The sequence below is a fragment of the Asparagus officinalis genome, chromosome 5 (genome assembly GCF_001876935.1).
Source record: "Asparagus officinalis chromosome 5, Aspof.V1, whole genome shotgun sequence".
NCBI lineage: Eukaryota > Viridiplantae > Streptophyta > Magnoliopsida > Asparagales > Asparagaceae > Asparagus > Asparagus officinalis.
The window spans coordinates 103,897,833-103,919,973 of NC_033798.1; the positions used below are offsets into that span (position 1 = coordinate 103,897,833).

At 39.0% G+C, this 22,141-nt stretch overlaps 2 protein-coding genes across 2 annotated transcripts; one reads left to right on the forward strand and one right to left on the reverse strand.

Moving 5' to 3' along the window:
• LOC109840468 (AAA-ATPase At5g57480-like) lies at positions 7,781-10,302 on the forward strand. Its single transcript, XM_020409128.1, has one exon. The coding sequence runs from the start codon at positions 8,696-8,698 to the stop codon at positions 10,232-10,234; it is 1,539 nt and encodes a 512-aa protein (XP_020264717.1). The 5' UTR covers positions 7,781-8,695; the 3' UTR covers positions 10,235-10,302.
• On the reverse strand, positions 20,457-21,219 carry LOC109843207. Its single transcript, XM_020412145.1, has one exon. The coding sequence runs from the start codon at positions 21,171-21,173 to the stop codon at positions 20,730-20,732; it is 444 nt and encodes a 147-aa protein (XP_020267734.1). The 5' UTR covers positions 21,174-21,219; the 3' UTR covers positions 20,457-20,729.

The following is a 22,141-nucleotide window of genomic DNA, read 5'->3' on the forward strand; positions in this document are numbered from 1 at the left end:
ATCCACGTAAGCAGACAATGCTCTCCTAAACGCTCGTAAAATCTAGGTGGACAGTCTAAATACCGCTTAGGCGCTAGTTAGGCGGCCTAGGTACCATCTAGGCCTAGGCGTACGTCTAAGCGGACTAGGCGGAGGTTTTTTAAAACAGTGCCCTCATGAATCTCCCTAAGCACATAATTGGTCTCTGACGACCGAAAGCACCGTAGATAAGGTCCAATATTGGTGCTCGAATATGATGTCCAATAGAGATGTCCATCAATTATGAGATAGCGGCGTGAACTTCTCTAGAGACGTCTGGCTTTGGCAGGATCGTCGGGCAAGGTACCTCTGTCAGATAGAGAACAATTGGATCCAACCAACAAGGTGTTACAAATGCCTCTATTTCTATAACAGTCTCTGACGGCTTGGAGATGCTGGGTCGCCCGAGGGTATCAATGTAAACAGGCCCGAGCTGATCCTTGAGCTTGTCGACTCAAGTTTGGAAAGGGCGTCTGCCCGAGCGTTGAGAGCGCGGGAGACTTGAGCTATCTTGAACTCTAGAAAGCTGGGCAAAAGCTCCTTGACGACTTTAAGATATGAGGCCATCCTCGAATCTTTAGCTGTATATCGTCCATTGACTTGATGGACGACCAATTGTGAGTCGGCTAAAATGTAAAGGCATTCTGCCTTCAATGCTTGTGCCACTCGAAGGCCGCTAAGAAGAGCTTCATACTTGGCTTCATTGTTTGACGTCGAGAAGTTAAAGGAAATGGAGTGCTCGTGTATCGACCCGTCTGAGCTTCACAAGACTACTACTGCTCCGCTGCCGGCTTCTCCAGAGGACCCGTCCACTTTTAGCAACCACTATGAGGCGAACTCAGGTGAATCATGTTCCGAAGTGACGGATATGTAGAGAAGATGTCTGGACTGCTGGAGGGGTTGGAGACGCTGGTTGAACCAGTGGCAATGGCTTATTTGGCTCGTCGCCAGGCGAAGTTGATTCAATCAAGAAGTCGGCTAAGGTCTGAGCTTTGATTGACGTCTTGGGTTCGAATTGCACATCATGCTCATAAGTTCGACTGTCCAGGCGACCACCCTCCCAGAAGTTGTGGGGCTGCCCAACGCTATCTTCAGAGAAAGACTTGTCCACACAATGATGACATGAGCTTAAAAGTAGGAACGGAGTCTCCTCGCCGTGATGATGAGGGCGAAAGCAACTTTCTCTATAAGAGGGTAATTGAGTTCGTCTGCTTTGGGGATCCGACTCACATAGTAGACGGGTTTCTGGACGTTCTCTTCTTCGCGAACAAGGACGGAGTTGACGGCTTCGGAGGAGACGAACATGTATAAGTACAATGTCTCTCCCCCTTAGTTTGGCTGAGCTGTGACTTAGTGCTCAAGTAGGCTTTGAGGTCCCGAAAAACTGCACTGCATTCAGTCGTCCAAGTCATGCTCTCCTTTAAGTTCTTGCTTCCCCTTAGAGTTTTGAAGAATGGGAGACTCCTCTCGATAGATTTGGAGAGGAATCGACCCAGAGCCACTATCTTCCCATTAAGCCTTTGAACGTCTTTCAAGGTACGCGGCTCAGGTAGTCGCTCTATAGCGGCTAATATTCTCGGGGTTGATCTCTATGCCTCTCTGGGTGATCATGAACCCTAAGAGCTTTCCCGATTGCACCCAAAAGGTGCACTTAGCGGGATTGCGCTTCATTTGGTGGCATCGGATGGTGGTGAAGGTCTCGTCCAAGTTTGATATATGGACGATTGACACTTGCTTTGATCTCACCAGCAAGTCGTCCATATATGCTTCCAGATTACAGCCGATCTGGTGCTTAAAGGCCTTGTTGACAAGTCTCTGATATGTAGCTCCAACAATTTTTAGACCAAAGGGCATTATCTTGTAGCAATAGGTTCCAAGTTAGTAATGAAGGAGGTCTTCTCCTGATCATGCTCTGCCATGAAGATCTTGTTGTAGCCGAAGAAGGCGTCTATGAAGCTGAGTAGTTCATGCCCTGCGCTCTCGTCGACTAGCTGATCAATTCGAGGTAGAGGGTAGTTGTCCTTGGGAGAAGCTTTGTTAAGGACGGTAAAGGTCACGCACATTCTCCATTTGTTCAATGCTTTTATTTACTTTGGCTAGCCACTCCGGGTATTGGACTTCCCGGATGAAACCAGCTCTAAGAAGTCGCTTGACGTCGTCGGTCGTTGCCTTTTGGCGTTCTGGACCAATGTCTTTTCTTTTGTCGTACAGCCTTAGTGTGACTGTCGACAGCCAGCTCATGACATATCACTTCAGGGGGAACCCACGACATGTCTTTTGCCCCTCAGGCCAACACATCAGCGTTTGCCTACAAAAACTCTGTCAAGGCTCCTCGCAAGAGCTCGACTAGATTGGACCCAACCTTGACCATCTTCAGCCCTAGGCCAAAGGGTATCTCCTGAAGCTCTTCCACCGGTGTAGTCCTCTGCTGCTCTATTGTTTTTTCTAACTGGAGACAGGCTTTCTCAATGTGCATAACGTCTTGCGCGCCCTTACCCTTAGTCGATAGTAGGTAATAAGACCTGACCTCTCGTTGATTGATCCTAGCGACTCTGACTCAATTAGGAGTTGGGAACTTGACCATCTTGTGGTAAGTTGAAGGAATGACCCGTAAAAGAATGGAGGGCAGTTCGGCCTAGGATGACATTGTGGGCCGACTTCAGATCCATCATCAGGAACTAGACTTGGACGGTGGCTTGTCTAGGGTATTCTCCCACTGTTAAGGGAGAGCGATCATCCCTTCGCGCAGAAGAGAGTGGCCGGTGAATCCGATAAGGGGACCTCTATAAGGGAGTAGACGAGATTTGTCGATGCCCATCTGGTTGAAGGTGTCGACATACAGGACGTCTACTGAGCTCCCTGTGTCGACCATAATTCGCTTCAGCTGATAGTCATCAATTGATGCGGCTATGATGATGTGTCGTCATGAGGCGTCTCAACGCCTTGCAGATCGGCATCCCTAAAAGATATGGGCTCTTCTGCCTTCGTCCTCTTGTCAGCTTGGTCGACCCGCCATTCGCTCTTAGCACATCTCTTCTGGGAATTGTTGGACGACCATCCAGCAATGGGATTGCCACTGATCATGTTGATGACCCCCTTGTAACTAGGCTCCGGGGGTCGGCTATCTTGACGCGGTCGAGGACGAGGTGATCACGAGCGGGATCTTCTACCCTGCTTGGTTGGCTCAGCTTCCCTACGATCCCGTCGAGAGACAAGGTTCTTTAGGTACCCCCTCTCAATTAGGTCCTCAATATCCCTCTTAAGGATACACCAATCATAGGTAAGATGGTTGTGGTTCTTGTGGTAGCGACAAAACTGCCTCATGTTGCGGTTCTTAGGATTTGACGTTATCTTAGGAGCAGGCTCCTTGAGGTGACCCTCCTTCCGAACCATGGTAAGAGCTGATGCGAGGGAAGTGTTGAGGACTGTGAGGGCTGATCTTGGCGGCTGGTCCCTCTGTAAGTCCTTCCTGTTGGACTGATTGGAACAGAAGTCGACTCTCGAAGGGTCTCTTGGCCACTCCTGTCTTACAATAGGACTTTTGGCCGACTCTGGTGTTGGTGCCATCACCGAGACTATTGCTGAAGTCGACGGGGTGGTTGGGATAGTTGGTGCTGTTTAAGTTGTAGCTGCGACCCTGGTCGACGCCTTGTAGGCACGGGCATCCTCCATGTCCATATACCCGTGAGCTTTGGTCATCAATTGCTCATAGTTGTCGACATGCTTCTTGGCAAGCGAGTTGGCCAACTCATTGCTTTGCAAGCCGGTCATGACTGCAGACATGACGACTACGCTCCCTGGTTCATTGACTTCCAGCCTCTTCGCTTAAAACCTTTTGAAATAGGCTCGAAGGCTCTCTTCGGGTTCCTGCCTCATCTAAATTAACGCATGAATGAGGCAATTTATGTTTAGTATCAACCAGGAAGTGGTGGATGAACTTCCGGCTGAGTTGTTGAAAATTACTAATGGACTTCTTCTCAAGAGAATTCCACCAGAGTTTGGTACTCCCTGAAAGAGTGATGAGAAAGCATCAACAGATGATGACTTTCGATGCTTGGAGCATGTTTATCACATCATAGTAGTTCTGAACATGCTCGAAGGGATTTCCCTCGCCTTCATACTTCTCCACGTGAGGCATCTTGAACTTATCACATGGGGCATTCATAATATTTGGGGCATTCATAATGTCATCTGAGAGAGGGGTATTACCCCCGATGGCATCAGTGACCGATCTGTATGTCCGGTCGTATCCAGAGGCCCCTATGGTAGCAAAGGGGTTTGGAGAAGCACGGTGATGGAGGAGAGTCTTAGAGACCACTCCCTTGGTGTGGTCCCCGAGGTGACCTGGGCCAGGACTCTCGCCAGTGGCCTCCTGAGGACAACAGTGATGTCGGTGAGGCTCGCCAACGTGAGTCGGGGGAGGAGAACTGAGGTACCTCGCTACGGCTATGAAAGCTGGCTGAGAAGTTCGCTTGTAAAGACAACGAATTGCTCTTTGAAAGACTGAGAGAGCTTATGAGCTGTTTCCTCGAGCTGGGCTCTGGTAACATAGCTCTAGTGTTGTTCTACATAGTGAGGCTGATCGGACGTTGTTCTACAAGGTGCGACTGATCGGACCCTTGTTCAGAACCTGACATGTTTTCTCAAAAAAGAAAGCTTCCCCACAGTGGGCACCAAACTGTTGATGTTAAGTGATCACACGGTCAATATATATTTGTGTTTGGATGAGTTTGTTGAGGATCGATGAGGGGGCCGCTTTCTCCCTGACTTTATATCTGGTTCTTGAGCCGGGTATCTTAAAAATCCGCACGTGTAGAAATTCGTGAGAGGACGGGGTTTGGCTTCCTTGTAGTACCTCCGACGATTAAGTTCGCTGATGAACTTGAGTGGGGTTCAATAAGAACTGTAAGAGTTCTTGTCTGTGTAGTATGATCTGCAAAATTAGAAAATTTGGATTAGAATCCAGAATTAGGGACCCAACCCAAGTTGAGATAGTACATGTATTTATACTAAAGTTGTAAGGGTAGATTGGTCACTTCGGTCGAGCACTGAGAGGCGGTGCGAAGTATGGGCTGGCGGCTGTGTTAGTATTTGTTTTGCAGGTTTCGGCCGGTGACTGGGGGCAGATTACTTCAACATTAAATGAGAAGTGAGTGGTGGCAGGGCGATGCCACACGTGGTCCGATGAGTCATGAAGACTATTGGGGTTAGAGTCATAATAGCACCTGCCATGCATTAAATGCGATGTTGACACGTTACCAGATAGAGAAGCTCGTGACGAAAATAGTCCTTTAAATTCGCTGAGAAGTAACGTATTTCGAGTCGTCCTCGCGAGGTTTTTGAACAAATGGTCGGGTGGACTCCTGGCGAGTTGTCTTTGGTAAGAAGGTCGACTATTAGTCTAGTACCGCCTTTCGAGTCGACATGAAGGAATATCGAATCGACGAGTCGGCTAAGTCAGAATCCTTGCTAGGCCTAGGCCGCCCAGTTGATTGGGGCGCTGTATGTGGAAATACACCTGTCCAGTGTTTGGTAATGAATTGCACTTTGGCGAAAATGGGAACACCAAAACAATACACCTCTTCAATTCTTGTTGATCACATTATTGAATAACAGAATATGAGAATAGTAGCTTGTACTAACGTTTAATAATCTAAGATTTTTGTAGAAAAGATGAGAGATACTAAGCAACTGTGTACCACAATGAAGGTGAAATATTACGTGGCAAAATACATAGTGAAAATATTTTATTGGTTCTCCTTCTCTTGCCATATCATGTCCTGGATTCTAGCTTTTACCACATTGACATCTCATGTGTGTCATTTTCCTTCTTATATGCACACATGTTTCCAAATTTTACTGTAGTATTTTTGAATTTGTTGTGGATGCACGTTAATGTTGTATCATCAAATATTTTCTTACTTGCTTTGCTATTAGTTTCCTTGCCACATAAGAAGTTCTTTCATCTCTAACATTGTTTGGTGTATGTGCATAAAGAGAGTGGAAGGTTCACCGAGTCCTGAAATAAGGGTAACAGATGTTAAAATCTTCTAGCCATATTGGTCTTTGGAGTCTGTTGGCCAGTTGAGATGCCATTTGCGATTTAAATTGATCATTTGATGGAATTATCAAGATTCGAACACGGTAAACAAATTGGCTCTTGAATTAGAATCTTGGTGACTGCACGATGTCAATTGTTTTCCGCTACAGGTAACATCATTTAGATTAAGTTATTGGTGTCTAAAATCTAAGAAATTGACACCAGTTTTACAATGTACTTGCTTATTTCCGCTTTCTTATGGGTGGAGGAGCTTAGCTTGAGTAAGATTGGTTCTCAGCTGGAATCAACTATAGAGTTGCTGATAATCTTTGTTTATGTGGATGTATATATACCGAGCCAGTACATGTGGGTGGTTCTTAGTAGTCCAAAGTCTAAAAACCTAAGACACATAGTATGCGCTTGTAGAGTTTGGACGGTTGTAATCCTGCCTGCTGGATATTTTGGCAGTATGCAGTAACTACAGGGTGGTGAAGAATCACATATGTTGTTTTTAAAACAAGAAAAGGAATATATGCCTTAAAATCTCAGAAGCTTTCAGAACACATGTGAGGTTTAGAGCCTTTCTAGCTTTGTATTTTACTTGTGTTTTTTTGGTTTGGGCGGTACTTTGTATTTTAGTAGTCAGTTCTCGGACCTTTCCACTCTTTTCTCAGTAGATTCGATTCTCTCTTTTGTGAGAAATCACTAAAGTAGGAACTGGGAGTACGTGCATGATCAGAGATTAGATTTTCTTTTTCTTGAGTCAAGTCGCTTAAAGTTGATCTGCACATAATTATTTTTAATGAGGCAGTTAAGTGCATGATCCAATGGGTAGCAGAGACATTAAATATTGTAGGGAGGAGGGATATAGGCATTATTGTATCAGTCCCCAAGCAGCCAATTCTTAGTTTCACTCCTTTTGTTTTCTGATGGGCTCCAAAAACTTTGGGAACTGAGTCAATGCAAGTCCTACTTAGAGATGGGATTAGTTGATTTTTGGAGGTAGGTTCCTTTTTAAATGCCTTCCATAGTTCCATCCTCGATTCTTGAGCCCCCATTAAACTTTTAAGTACGCTGCTGGGATGGAGCACTGCCCCTTGTTGTTAGAAGCGTTTATTATTCTACCTACCTTCTGCGCCAAAATACTCTCTCTCTCTCTCTCTCTGTCTCTGTGCGGAGTTTACTTGTGGACTGAGGTTTACTTGCTTTGCTTGTTCTTGCATGGGGGTTTGCTTTGCATGGGGACAATGATGAGTGGAGTCAGGAAAAGAGCCCCACAAAGATCCTGATGATATGGATAGACTCAGAACCTATAGAGGCGTTGCCGCATTGGATGGAGAGCCTTGGATTGGATGGGAGAGATGATGGAGATGATCTTAGCTCCTTTGCTTGATTTGAAAGCCTCATTGACGACAGCTAAGATATGTATTTATTAGCCTTGATATTCTTTTTGATCAACTTATTAGAAAATTTAATAATATTATTATTATTTTGATAAATACTGTCTGGAACCCAACAATGCAGAAGTAAAGAAAGAGGAATAGGGAGATCCCTGCACTTGGTTTGAATACACACTGTATATGTGCAGTCTAAGATTTGAGCTGCCTTATCCATTGGATCACTAAACATCATTACTTTAATTGATTTTTTAGTCTTATGCTAACGGCTGTTATACGAAGATCTGACACCTGTCCTCTTTCTCTCTCTTACTGATTAAGACTAACGTCAACAACTATCTTTGTTTAATACATTAAAATAAAAAATAATCATGAAATCATGGGCTATCAGATCTGTGGTTAAATTAAATTGTAAAGAAATAATTTCTGTAGACGGAGTTTAGAGCAAATGGAGACAGAAGTCATCCATCTGCGACCCTAGTGCATGGAGAGGGAACACACAAATCTCATTTGACATCTGTAATATTAATAGAAGGGGCCCCCTTAAACATCCCCAACAAATTTCTCTGCCTCAAGACCAATGAAGGGCGAAGCCGCAAAGGGCAGTGAAGGCTGAAGAGCAATAAACGTGAGAGAGGGAGAGGCAGAGACCAATGAAGGGCGAAGCCGCAAAGGGCAGTGAAGGCTGAAGAGCAATCAAAAGATTTACTCAATCTTTGAATTAACTCTCTCTCTCTCTCTCTTCTCTCTCTCTCTCTCTTCTCTCTCTCTCACGCTCTATTTAGGGCCCAAAGGTCTCATTAGAATCAAAGGTAGAGGAATCCGGGGAACTGAGGCCGAGGTGAGAAAAAAACAGAGCATAGCTTCTGCTTTCTCTGCTGCATGCTGATATTCCCCTGTCTTCAATTGTTCAGTGTATTTTTGCTGTGCATCTCTCTTCAGAAGCTCACATGCACACATCGCTGTCAAACTCCTCCCTGCATCGCTCACCTCAAGCTCTATTTCCTCCCTACCTATTTTGGTGAAAGAGTTCATCATTTCAAATTTCGCTGATCGTTTGTTGCTTATTACTTACACGTACGGGCCTGCAAATCTCCAACTCATCTCTTGTCTTTTTCCACCAAAATCTTTGAACCCATCATTCAAAATCTCTGTCCAAGTTGATCACCCTCTATAATAAATCAAGAAACCCCATCCCTCCTCCACTTACCTCAAAAATTCTCTATAAACTTCACCGACCATGAAGGAGTTTTGGACATCACTAGCTTCTCTAATGGGCGTTTTCGCCTTCTGTCAAAGCCTCCTCCACGCCGTCTTCCCTCCCGATCTCCGCTTCGCAACCGCGAAGCTCTTCAACCGTCTCTTTCGCTCTTTCTCCACTTACTGCTACTTTGACATCACCGAGATCGACGGAGTTAACACCAACGAGCTCTACAACGCTGTTCAGCTCTACCTCAGCTCCTCCGCCTCCGTTGCTGGTTCCCGCCTCTCTCTCACCCGTGCCCTCAATTCCTCCGTCTTCACCTTCGGCCTCTCCAACAACGATCGCCTTATCGACACGTTCAAAGGCGCAACCGCCATTTGGGAGCACGTCGTCACTCAGCGGCAGTCCCAAACATTCTCATGGCGCCCACTGCCCGAAGAGAAGCGGGGCTTCACCCTCAAAATCAAGAAGAAGGACAAGCCTCTCATTCTCGAGACCTATCTCGATCACATTATGGAGAGAGCCGCGGATATTCGAAGAAAGAATCAAGATAGGCTTCTGTATACGAATTCTCGCGGCGGAGCTATGGATACGAGGGGCCACCCTTGGGAGTCTGTTCCTTTTAAGCATCCGAGCACATTTGACACATTGGCTATGGATCCTTTGAGGAAGGAGGAGATAATGGAGGATTTGAGGGATTTTGCGGAGGGGAAAGCTTTTTATGAGAGGACCGGTAGAGCTTGGAAGAGGGGTTATCTTCTTTATGGCCCTCCGGGCACCGGAAAGTCGAGTATGATAGCTGCCATGGCTAATTTCTTGAGATACGATATTTATGATCTTGAGCTTACTGAGGTTCATACCAACTCCGAGCTCAGAAAGCTTTTGATGAAGACTACTTCGAAGTCTATCATTGTCATTGAGGACATTGACTGTTCGATTAATCTTACTAATAGGATCTCCGGCACCGGGGGCAAGAACCATGGGCTGTCGTCTAGTGATCCAATGGGGTCTGGTGAGGAATCGAGCTCGGGTACTAAGTCTATTACTCTCTCCGGTTTGTTGAATTTTACCGATGGATTGTGGTCGTGTTGTGGGAGCGAGAGGATATTTGTGTTCACGACGAACCACATTGAGAAACTTGACCCGGCATTGCTCAGGTCAGGGAGGATGGACATGCACATATTCATGAGCTATTGCTCGTTCTCAGCGTTGAAGATTTTGTTGAAGAATTATTTGGGGTTGGAGGATGGAGACGTTGAGGAGGGGATGATGAAGGAATTGGAGGAGGTGATTGATGATGCTGAGATGACGCCGGCGGATATTAGTGAAGTCTTGATCAAGAATAGGAGGCATGAGAAGGAGAGAGCGGTGAGAGAATTGTTGGGGGTTTTGAAAGGGGGATTAGAGGGGAAGAAGAAGAAGAAGGAGAACAAGAATGTAGTCGGAGGAGAAGAGGGGATGAAGGAGAGAATTGCGGGAGAGTTGGAGGAAGAAGAAGAGCAAGAGAAGAGGGCATTAGAGAGCCCAAAAGAAGGGGTCAAGGGATTGAAGAAGCTGTGCAATGGGAATCTATAAGAGAGGATACATTGATGTAATTTGGTTAAGTTAGATGGAGTTTTTTTAGTTTTTGGGATTTGTTTTGGTTGGTGNAAGGATGGGACCTTGAGGGTGTTTTGTTTGGTTTTGCAACTTTTTGTTTGTTGGTGGGCTTTTGGGATTGGAAGCCAGAACCTTCTCTCTTCTTTTGAGCTTGTTTTTGTCCTCTTTCTCTTCAACTTTTGGGAATAATAATGGAGTAGTACTAAGTAGTAATATATATGAGCTTATATGCATGTGGGCCTTTTGTTGCTTGCTTTCTGCTTTCCTTTGTCCGTGCTCTCGATCTTCTTTGCAAATGATTTAGGTAGACAAGCAGACTGCGCATATCAAATAGCATTAAGCCTTTTCTTGTTGAAAACTTGGCATGGAGACTATAGTAGATCTTTCTTCGAGAACGCTCTTCTGCGAGAAGGAAATAGAGCAATCTCCTTCAAATGATTAGCCTATGGCATTATGGTATGTTATTATACATCCTTCTCTTGATGAGAACTATCCATGATAGTTAATGGTGTAAAGACTTGTCTTTCCTTAGATCAATACAGGACGGAGATATTTGGGGAATTTGTTCGGGGAATATAGTATGCTGAATATAAAACCAAACAAAACCAAACAGAAAGATTTGGAAAATTTGCCTGGGGAATATAGTCTGTTGAATATAAAAAGAAAATTTGTGGGAGAATATGGTCTATTAGATAACCTTTCCTGTTTGCCTAAGATATTCATCAATAGGGATCAAATGAACAGAGCCGACGTCTCATCAAAATAATGAAAATGTCAATGATCAAGCTCTTCTGCAAATTGTTAGAATTTGCAATGTCTCTGCCTGTTGAAAGTGACATAATCTTTCGTTTGGGAGTGTATTTGTTCTGCATTCATGCATTGTGGAAGGAAGAAAAAGTTGCTTTGGGCTGCTGTATCCTTTTTTTAGCCAAAATCACAAGAGGCATGAGATAAGCTTTGTATTCTTTGTCACCCATTGAGTTATTATAGAAGGTGTATGTGGTCGAATTTTCCCACTTGCACGTCTTTGTTTTACACGGTAGACAATTGTCTTTATCCTTATTAACTTTCTTTCCCACGCTGGTCTAAGCTAACGATATGCATGTTAATTACCGTTTGGAATAAATTAGAGGTATGCGCAAGTTGAGCAAGCGAACAATATTTCTCTATTGCATGCAAAAGGCTATGGACATGTCAACATTTGGATTAGTAAATTGTAATATTTATAGTATTTTCTTTGACCTATTAACGCAATGTTATCAATAGAGTGTATCCCTTTCTAATTTCTTTTTCCCTTATCTTCTTTGATCAAAGGCCATAAATATTTGCCGGAGATGTATTGTAGTTTGATCAAAGGCCATAAATATTTGTCGGAGATGTATTGTAGCCCTAACTATTGGCTAGTTACAAAAGTTCCATATGAAAAACTTTTAGGGGGCGTTTCGTTGCTTGCGACTATAGTTGTAATGAAAGTGTCAGTTGCATGCAACTGAGATGTTGCATGCAACTGAGATGTTGCAACTCTTTTTGCATGCAATTACAATTGTAATTGTTTAGTTCGAAAATTATTGCAACTTACAATTACAGCTGTTTGATTTTGCTTGTAACTTTACATATGCAACCTTTTTTTTACCATTAATAAATTGTTAAAGTTATTAATTCTTTTCACATTTTCACAATATTTATTATTTTAAAAATAATGGTTGTTATTATTAAGTAAATTGACTTTTAAAATTTTCAAAAGTTTTTGTAAGATAATATATTTAAAATAATATTTTATTTAAAAAATATATATTTTTAAAATAAAATAATTTTGCAAAACACTATTTTTTGGTAAAAATATAATTTTGTAAATGAATTTCATTCAAAAGAATTTTTGTTCATGCGAAATAAAATATTTTTTGAAAATATATTATTGAAATTTTAAAAAAATAATATTTTAACAAAGTATAATAGTTTTCAAGGAAAAACTTATTTTTTAGAAAAAACTTTTCAATTTATTTTCCAAAAAATAATATATTATTTAAATTAGTTTTACAATATTTTATAAAAATAATATTTCTTCAAAAAATAGTTTTTTAAGACATATTATTTTTTTATGAAAATAATATTTTATACAAATAATATCATATTTTAAAAATGATATATTATTTGAAAAAATTATATGTATTTTTAAGAATAATATATTATTTTTTAAAACAATGTATTGCTTTAAATATATTATTTTTAAAAGTAATATATTATTTTAAAAAATTGTAAATTATTTAAAAATTAATATATTATTTTCAAAAATAATATATTACATTAAAACATTATAACATTAAAGAATATATTATTTAAAAACGATATTATTTAGAGTCAATAATATGTTTTGGATAAATAATATATTTTAAGATATAATATTTTTAAAAAATAATACCTTTTGAAAAATATTATATTTAAAAAATATTATTTTTTGAAAAAAATAGTTTTAAAAAAATATTTTTATTTTTGAGAATAATAATACTTTTTCAAATAATTATATTTTTTAGAAAAATATTTTTACACAACTTTATTTATTTAAAAACATTTTAACGAAATTAGTATAATAATAATTTTTAAAAGATTATATTAAATCTTTAATGAATTTAAAAAAAATATTAATTAATGATTTTTATTTTTAGTAAATTTGGGTCAGTTGCAACTGTGACCTACGACTATTTTTGACATAAGTCATATGTTGCAATGAAGGGTTGTTTTGCAACTGTGAGTTGCAATAAAACAAACGTTTGTAACTGGACAAATTTGACGCAATTGCATGCAACTAGAGTTGTAACCATTCCAGTTACAAGCCATCAAACGTCCCCTTAGTGCGAATACAGGCCTTTTTGTTCGTTTTAATTAAAAAAAGGTCTTCAAAAGCAAAAAGGAAAGCACGTGAAACTTAAAAGCAACAATATCCTTAGACAATAACATTGCCTTATAGAGGAATGGGATCTGAAGGCTTACGGCGATAATACAGTCAGGGATCACAATCTATTGGAGAGAGAATTCTTGCCTTTTCAGACTCCTTTTCATGCATTTCTTAAAGGTCATGCATTTCTTAGTTAGTTGACAGGGATAGTTGCAAATTTGGGATTGAGAATTTCCACGTAGCTCACTAATGTAAAACAAACTTATAGCTGAGATGGGGATGTTTGACCGGTTGAACTAGTTGCATTTAGCGTTACTTGCTAATAGACCCCCTTTAGTATCACCCATTTGAGAATAGACCCAATCTACTTCTATTTGTGAGAATGGACTCATTGTAGTATGAGCCCCTGTTTATTCGACTCCTCAAAATCTTTACTAGTCTTAAGAGTTAAAAACAAATTCACTCAGGGGTCTATTCGAACTACTAGAACTACACGGGGTTTATTTGTAGTGGAGTGATACTCCAGTGGGGTTAATCTCAATTAACTCTTGCATCTTTGAGCGGTTGTGTTGACATCACCATTTTCATCAATCGCCAACATCAGTAGTACTTTTCTTCTTTAGATGCACTTGGTTCTTTTATAGTGGGGGACCCAATGCTAGAAGGGATATATAATCACTGTATTCTTTCGCTCTACGGAAAAATACGAAGGAGTGATTCAAGAAATTGCTAGCATATACTTTTTTGTTGAATTTAAAAAAATAGGGAATTTATTTGTTGTTAATACTTGTGGTGCAGATTTTGCTAAGTGAGCTAGTCTTTGTTAATAACGAAATGAATACTGGCGCGCTGCATAGAAAGATCTTATGCTGTTACACTCTAAGAATATTTAGTCAGTGAACAAAGTTAAACAAGTTATGTTACACAGTAAACTCAACACGAATTTCAAGTTTTTTGACAGATAATTGAGTTTCTCATCGGAGCTTTGTTACAGGGACCCAAAATATGGGACCAACAGGGGGACATGTGAGATGTCTCCCTCCTGTTGCATAATGAGCTGACCATTATTAATGATGACCAGCTCATTATGCAATAAGAGGGGGGCACCTCACCTATCCCTCCTGTTGGTCCCATATTTTGTCCTTGGGGAATTTTTCTTCTTATCGTATTTAATTACCATCTAATTAAATGTAGACTTAGTTAATGAATCATCATTGTTGTTCATGTGAACATCTCAGTCTGTTTTCTGCAACCATTTACTATGATATAGAACACCATATAGCAATCATTTGAGGAAGAAAGTGGATCAACTGATGAAAAAGGGTGTAGAAAAGGGCAAAGGGTGGAGAGAGAGAGAGAGAGAGAGAGAGAGAGAGAGAGAGAGAGAGAGAGAGAGAGAGAGAGAGAGAGAGAGAGAGAGAGAGAGAGAGAGAGAGAGAGAGTTATGATGGAGTGAATAATGATAGATGTTTGTATTGGAGAAAGAGAATCCCTGCAAAGCCAAGACAAACAAGTCCTTGATCATGAGAGATTCTTCCGTCCTCTACTCCTCTATATAGAGAGAGAGAGAGACACGATGTGATATGAGCAGATCAATCCTCTTCCTAAATAATGTTGCGGAAGTTATTGTACTGGCAGCAGCCAATTTAATTATTATCTGATCTGCGCTTAAACCTCTGGTTTGTTTCACCAAGAATTATTCCAAACTCTATCGTTCATTGTAGGCTGTCTAAAAATCACAACAGATAGCTAATCTTCATCAAACACCGATGATGGAAGTTACAATTCGACGGCTTTCAGAAGGCTACAATTTGAAGACTTTCACATAGATCGATGAAGGTTACAATCTGACGACTTTCACAACAACTGATGAAATTTTTAATCAACAGCCTTCACAATCAACATCGGGAACTATAATCTAACGACTCTCATATTTTTTAGGAGCGAAGACGAAGATTATAAGGTGACGGTCTTTGCAACGCTTTAGCAAAAGAGACTACAAATTGACAGTCTCTTCAAATCCAAACGCAGAGCTCACATCTGCGTCCCAGATTCAAAACGCATAGCTCGTGGCCGCGTTCCAAACTCCCAGAAGCAAAAAGCAGAGGTCCTCCCTGCATTACCACCTCAAAACGCAGAGGTCATCCATGTGTTACAACATCAAAACGTAGAGTTCGTGGACTCAAAACGCAGAGTTCGCATAGAGCCTAACTCTGCGTCCCAGACTCAAAACGCAGAGTTCATGCAGAGCTCAACTCTGCGTTCCAGGCTCAAAATGCAGAGTTCATGCAGAGCTCAACTCTGCGTCCCAGACTCAAAACGCAGAGTTCATGCAGAGCTCAACTCTGCGTCCCAGGCCCAACTCTGCGTCCCAGACTCAAAACGCAGAGTTCATGCAGAGCTCAACTCTGCGTCCCAGGCCCAAAACACAGAGTTTATTTCTGCGCAACGCGACCTGTGCGTTCAGCTACCAAAATAGGCCAAACTCTGCGTTTCAAGTCTAAAACGCAGAGTTCGGGCCCTGAACGCTATTTTTCAGCGTTTGACTTGTTCAAAACACGAATTGAACTGTTTCAAAACCATTTTCCTCACGATTTGGGGAGTTGTTTAAGGGGGCGGTTACACCCCATTCAGCCCCACTTAGGAACGAATTAAGGGGGCGGTTACACCCCTTAATCCCCTATAAATAGGGGTAAACTCAACTGAGTTTGAGCTGGCTTTTTGGATCTGGGACTTGGCAACAAAGGGGGAATTTCTTGGAGCAGAAAGGGTCTGAAGGGATCAGCATCATTCTCCAACGGTGATCATCTTCAACTTCAGCAACGAGGAGCTCGTCCTGGGCTTACAAACCGATTTCAATTAAATCAACTCTTTCATAGAGTTTCAAACTCGTTCAGAGTTATCAACTCATCAAGAGTTTCAAACTTGCCACGCAAGTTCTCCACAACGTCAAATTGTGATGGGGAGATACCGTTCCAGCAAATCAAGACGTGCGGATCGTCAACAGAGAGCAAACTCGACGCGAGTATTCGAGGGAGGCACTCCATCGCCACCGTGAAGAACCCAAAATTAAACAAAGGGGGGAATCTAGATCATTCTCCTCTCTTTTGTAATCGGAATCTAATTGTAATTGAGATCGAGAGAATCTAAATCAAAATTTTCTTTCATTTCTTTTATTGTGAATTTTCCACCAAACATTCACGATGAAGCACCTCTAAGAAAATCGTTCTTAACAGTCGATACTTAATGTCGTCCAACCCTTAATTAAGGCTTGGTTTGGTAAAGAGGAGGCGAAGGGAGGGGAGAGGTACTAAAACTAAATTGTCTTCGTATTTTTTGAAAGGGAAGGCAGAGTAAAGTGAGGTGAGGTAAGAAGAGATAAAACTCAAAATGAACCCAAAATGAGGGGAGAGTAGATGAAATACTCCTCCAATCAAACAAGAAGCACGAAAAGCATGTCTTTTGCTAGCACCTCACCTCACTCCACATTCTCTCTTCACACCTCCTATTAAACTATGCCTTAGATTAGGTTCTCTAGCAAATAATAGACAAGAAGTTCATCGAGCAGAGTTGGCTATGGATGTGTCTTAAAACTCGGGCAATTTGGGATAGATCCTTATCAGACTAAAGTTTGTTTTACTTCATAGAAGTATTAGAAATTAAAAAATAGATCAAAGATGCACATGAATTAAATTGTCTATTTTTTTTAGTAAAATGGTGAGTGACTACCCCCGTCCTCTAGTAATAAGAGTTTAACAAAATAACTCATGAGATTATAAGAAAAGAAAGTCAAGAACAAAAGAAGTCAAAGCTAAATCGTGACAGAACTATAACTAAATTGTCTGAGACAGCGTAGACTAACACAGAATTCATGACATTCGGCTTTTAGATCAAATCATGCCAAAAGAACCACCATAAAAGTGTCGAGGCCCTCTCTTCTTTGAGACAAAGATATGCATGACCCAGGGTGTGTTTGACACCTCGACCAAACTTTGTCTAGCTGATACAAACCTGGTCTAAAGTGTTATTTTTTAGTTTGATAAAAACTTAGTCCAATTTGCATAATTTTTTTTTTCTAGTTTAATTTCTAGCCCTTAAATTAGTTCTTTTTTGGACCAATCTCCATATGAGTTAACTTTAACCTAGTTCAGAAAAAATAGCTTTATTTTGGAGTTTTAAAACACACCCTAAGTTTTATTAGATCTAATTGCTCACCTTCACGATAATGACCGTAATGTTTATGATTGCCCATGTCTCATTGGATATGATTGGTAATGTTGTACTCTGATGTAAAAGTCGGTGCCGTAAGGGGGAACGTTTTAAATGAGTTCCGCTTTGCCAGCCCACAGTTCACTCTCTAAACGCCATACACACCAGGGAAAGCGCCTAATCAAAAATGCTAGAAGAAAACTAAGCAATGGATTTCTAATCATTCAAAAGCTTTCGCCTTTTTGTAGCCGTAGTTTTCTTTACTTTCACAAGAGCTTCTCATCATTCCTTAGAGATTCTCTTTTTTCCCCTTCACAATTTTCTAGATAACAATGAGTAGCAACTCAGAGTCTCAGAGGATCCAAAGATTGATTTCACCAACACTTTTCTTTTAAAAATTGTTTTGAACTATTGATGCATATTCCTGTACCACTGGAGCATTATGCAATGAGAACTGAGTAGCACTATTGTTTTGTGCTCCTCAAGCTTCTATCCAATCAGTACATAGAGTTCATTGACCAACAAAGTTTATTGTCCCACTAGATCCAATCTAGGCGATAAATGTGCAACAAAGAAATACCAATATTTAGACTATTGAATTTCATGATTTGTTATTGAGAGAACTAAATCTCGGATAATAATAAATAAGCGGATACTTAACGACAATTGTTGACTGAGAGAACTAAATCCATATTCATCTGTGTCTTGGCTAAATTTTTCTTGCATGGGCTGGGCTTTACCATGCCTTTGTTATTGAGGCTTGATCCAAATTCTTCGTCTCTCCGCAACTATACCATAACTATTCATTCGTTAATGGATGGCTATGAATGGTCGTTAAATGTAAATTTCTCCACTGTTTTTTCCAGCGGAGAGATCAAAATCCGTAGTACCAAAGCCATAGAAGTTTCTTTGGGTTAGATTCTTCCTTACATTGTTCATTCAACGCAATAGGGGAGTTCTCTGTAATTGACGCAAATTTTTCTAGAAAAAAAAAGGGATATTAACCCCACATTTGTATCCTAATTTCCTTGTAAATTTGTTGAAAATATATAAAATTTTCATGAGAACTTTCCTGTCCTGGAATTATCAATATATGAAAACTCTTTTTAGACAAATTATTTGATGGAAGAAATTATTAATAAAGAAAGGTAGCGTCACACAATCTAAAACCCCAATAATTACTTAAATCTTAAGTGTCATAAAAATATGATTTTAATTATTATCACCATAGAGGCATCTTATTTTACCAATAAGAAATATGGTAAAATGGGAGGAAATAGAAAGTCATGTATATAAATAATGTTTGTCAGAAATATCTGATTAGGGATGGGCCAAAGCGCGGGACTCATTCTCCTAATATTTCTTGAAAGATGTTACTGGTCTTGAAGTAGTTCTGATCAATTACATTAAAATTCAAAATTTGTGGTAAAAGAATTATTTTATGCTCTTGCACGTTCCAGTGGTCGGCTGATCGTTCTTTCTAGGAATCGAAATAAGGACTAATTTAGGCTCCGTTTGGATATGTTTTCCTTGTTTCCATGGTGTTTTTGCCAAAAACAAAACACAATGTGTTTGGAAACCATGGTGTTTTTAAGCTAAATCACCATCAAACAAAAAACACAACACTTATTTCAAAACACCTTTTAGGTGTTTTAAGTTTGATGTTTTGGTTTTGAGTTTGAGAATGTGTTAATATAATATCTAACATAATATATTAAATATAATTAATATAGAGTTATTATCAACATGCTTATTATATTATACTATACACTATACTACATTATAGTTAATTTAATATATTAGTAATATTTATTAAATAATATCAAAATATAATAAATAAAATATCTTATATAATAATATTAACATATTAAATACCAATATTTAATATGTTAATAATGTATTATATAATAAATAAATAATAATAAAATATAAATAAACTAATAAAAATAATAAAAAAATTATTAATAATAAATTAATAATATAATAATATACTATACAATAGTATAATCGCTATAATATGATTAACTTTTTAATAAATAAATTGAAATAAATTAATAATTATAAAATATTATATAATAGTAACATATTTATATAATAAGCAGCAACAATATATATAATAATATTATAATAACATATTATATAGTAAATGTAAAATAATATATAAAATATTAATATATTATGTAATAAATAATATAATTCTTATAAAAATAAAATAATTTTTAATAATAAAATAATTAATTGCTAACAAATTAATGTAAAAATAATATATTCATAATATACTAATATTTAATTAATATCATAAATACTAATATATTGTTAAAGTACTATTAATAAACTCTTAACATATTAAAAAACTATAATATATTATATAATATTAAAATATTTATAATATATTAATAACATAATATTAACATTATTAAAAATATTATAATATATGAATAATATTATATTATTATAATTATATTAATAATAGTATAATATTATATTAATAAGAAAATAAAATTATTATAAAAATATTAATATAATATACAACAATAACAAATTCATATACCAAAATAATTAAATATATAATTATTTGAAAATAGTATGTAATAATTATAATATAATAATAAATATAATATAATATAACTCATTAAAGTACAATATAATATTATAATACATTATACAATATTATATTGCATTACATTTAATACTTATAATACTATAATAATGTAAACTAAATATTATAATATTTTATTTATAATATATTTTATTATAATTAATATAGAATATATTAATAATATTTTTAATATTAATGTTATAATGAGTCAAACTAGTGTTGATCAAAAATACTTAACATGATGTTTTGAAATCATTTTAAGGGAAAAACACAACATCATGGTGTTTTTTTATAAAAACACAACAAGAAAAACACAATGGTATAAAGTACATTTTCTTTTATATCCACTAACATGCGCATTCAATCAGGTCTTAATTTGAATTGTACTCATGTCACTTTAGAGTCATTTTTGTTACACCAAAACTCCTACGATTTTGGTCGGAATTAAAAATTCCAACTTCACGCTTTAACGTTTGGAAAATAACGACCACGTCATAGAATACAAGACTCAAAAGCGACTCAATGTTTCTCAACTGCCAATTTACAACACCAAACAATCTGCTCTTTCAAATATTCTTGCAGATCAATTTACACCGATATCTTATTGCTCCGGACTTCTCTCCATTCGTCCATTGTTTACACGATATTTACAAATTACAACTTCCATACACAATGTTCAAAAATGAAATAGTACAAAAACTTGTTACCACTCCCTTAATCAAATATCCAATGAATTAAAAAACCAAAATTAATGGACTTCCATATATAATTCATGATCGAGTTCTCTCCAACTCCTTCCCTTTACAGTATCTTAGCTCGAGAGAAACCTGCCTCTCCATTTGTATATGCCTGTAAAAATTCCGAATAAATTCCTCGGCTCTCTGATCAATATCATCGGTCGACGACGCACTGCTCGTTGACCTCGAAACCTCCGAGGCTGGGCTCGTCGATCTCGACCGATCAGTCACCGAACTTGTGGACCTCGACAGCACAAACGGGGAGCCTGAAGCTTCGAAGAATTCATCGTTACTGGTGCAGTCTAGAAGACCCGAAGGCTGGCTTCTTAAGCTAAGGCGCCTTCGATGTTTTTTATCGGAAGGAGAGCCGAGGATTGACGAGAAAATCCATTTGGTTGCGTTGAAGGAGAGCAGGAATTTTACCTTTCGGATTGCTCTGTGGAGCTTGGTGAAGAGAGGGGATTTCTTTGTTGTCATATGCTTTAATGAGAATAGTTGAGGATTAGGTAGGTGATAAGGTTTTTTGGGGGTTTATAAAGAGAGTTGTTTATGAAGAGACGTTACGCGTTTTGTTCGAAGTTTCAAGGAAAGGAGAGATTATATGAGAGATGTGACCAGTTATTACTTCGAAAGCAAGTTGCTTTTGTTTTGTGTTGTATACTTTTTCTAAACTGTTTGTTCACTGGGCCACGTTTTAATCTCTCTCTCTCTCTCTCCCTTAAGTCTGAAGTATTCATTAGGGGTGAGCATCGGTCGGTTCGGTTCGATTTTTGCCAAACAACCGAATTGAACCGCCTACAATTCAAAACCGAACCAAATTGTTGTAAGTCGGTTCGGTACAGTTCGGTACGGTTCAGTTCAATTCGTTCGGTTTTTATACTCTATAGTTAAATTTATCACGCTGGATAGCAGTTGATCTCTACATTAGAGAAGTTAGCAATCTCAGATTTGAACTACCCATGAATAGATGCAGCGATAAGTTGGCAAGTCTGGCACAAGAAATACTACTTGAAGGTATGTCAAATCTAAGGTAGAAGCTCTGCTAAGTAGCATAGAGATAGAGGTACACCTCTTTAAAGTTAAAATTAGCTCGAGTGATGCTATCAAACTAGATTCAATCAATCCTTGCTCAAATTTATGTGAAATATACAAAGCAAAAAAATCTTACCTCCTCCTCCGAAAGTATCAACAGGTCATTCTCTAATACTTCTTCTTGAAAAGCATCTTGAACTACCAAATTCAGCATATGAAACCGCCTCGGTTCCCTCCTCTCCTCCCAAGACCCCTTCGACGAAGCCCTGGACACCCTCGAGCTCGTCGTCGACGCCACCATTGAGCTGCGCCCTCGCTGTCGACGCCGCCGCCCGCTAGCTGAAGAAGGGGGACTGGGTGGGTTCTTGCACGCAGTGGAGAGGAGCTGGAGGGTTAGGATTGGGGATCTGACG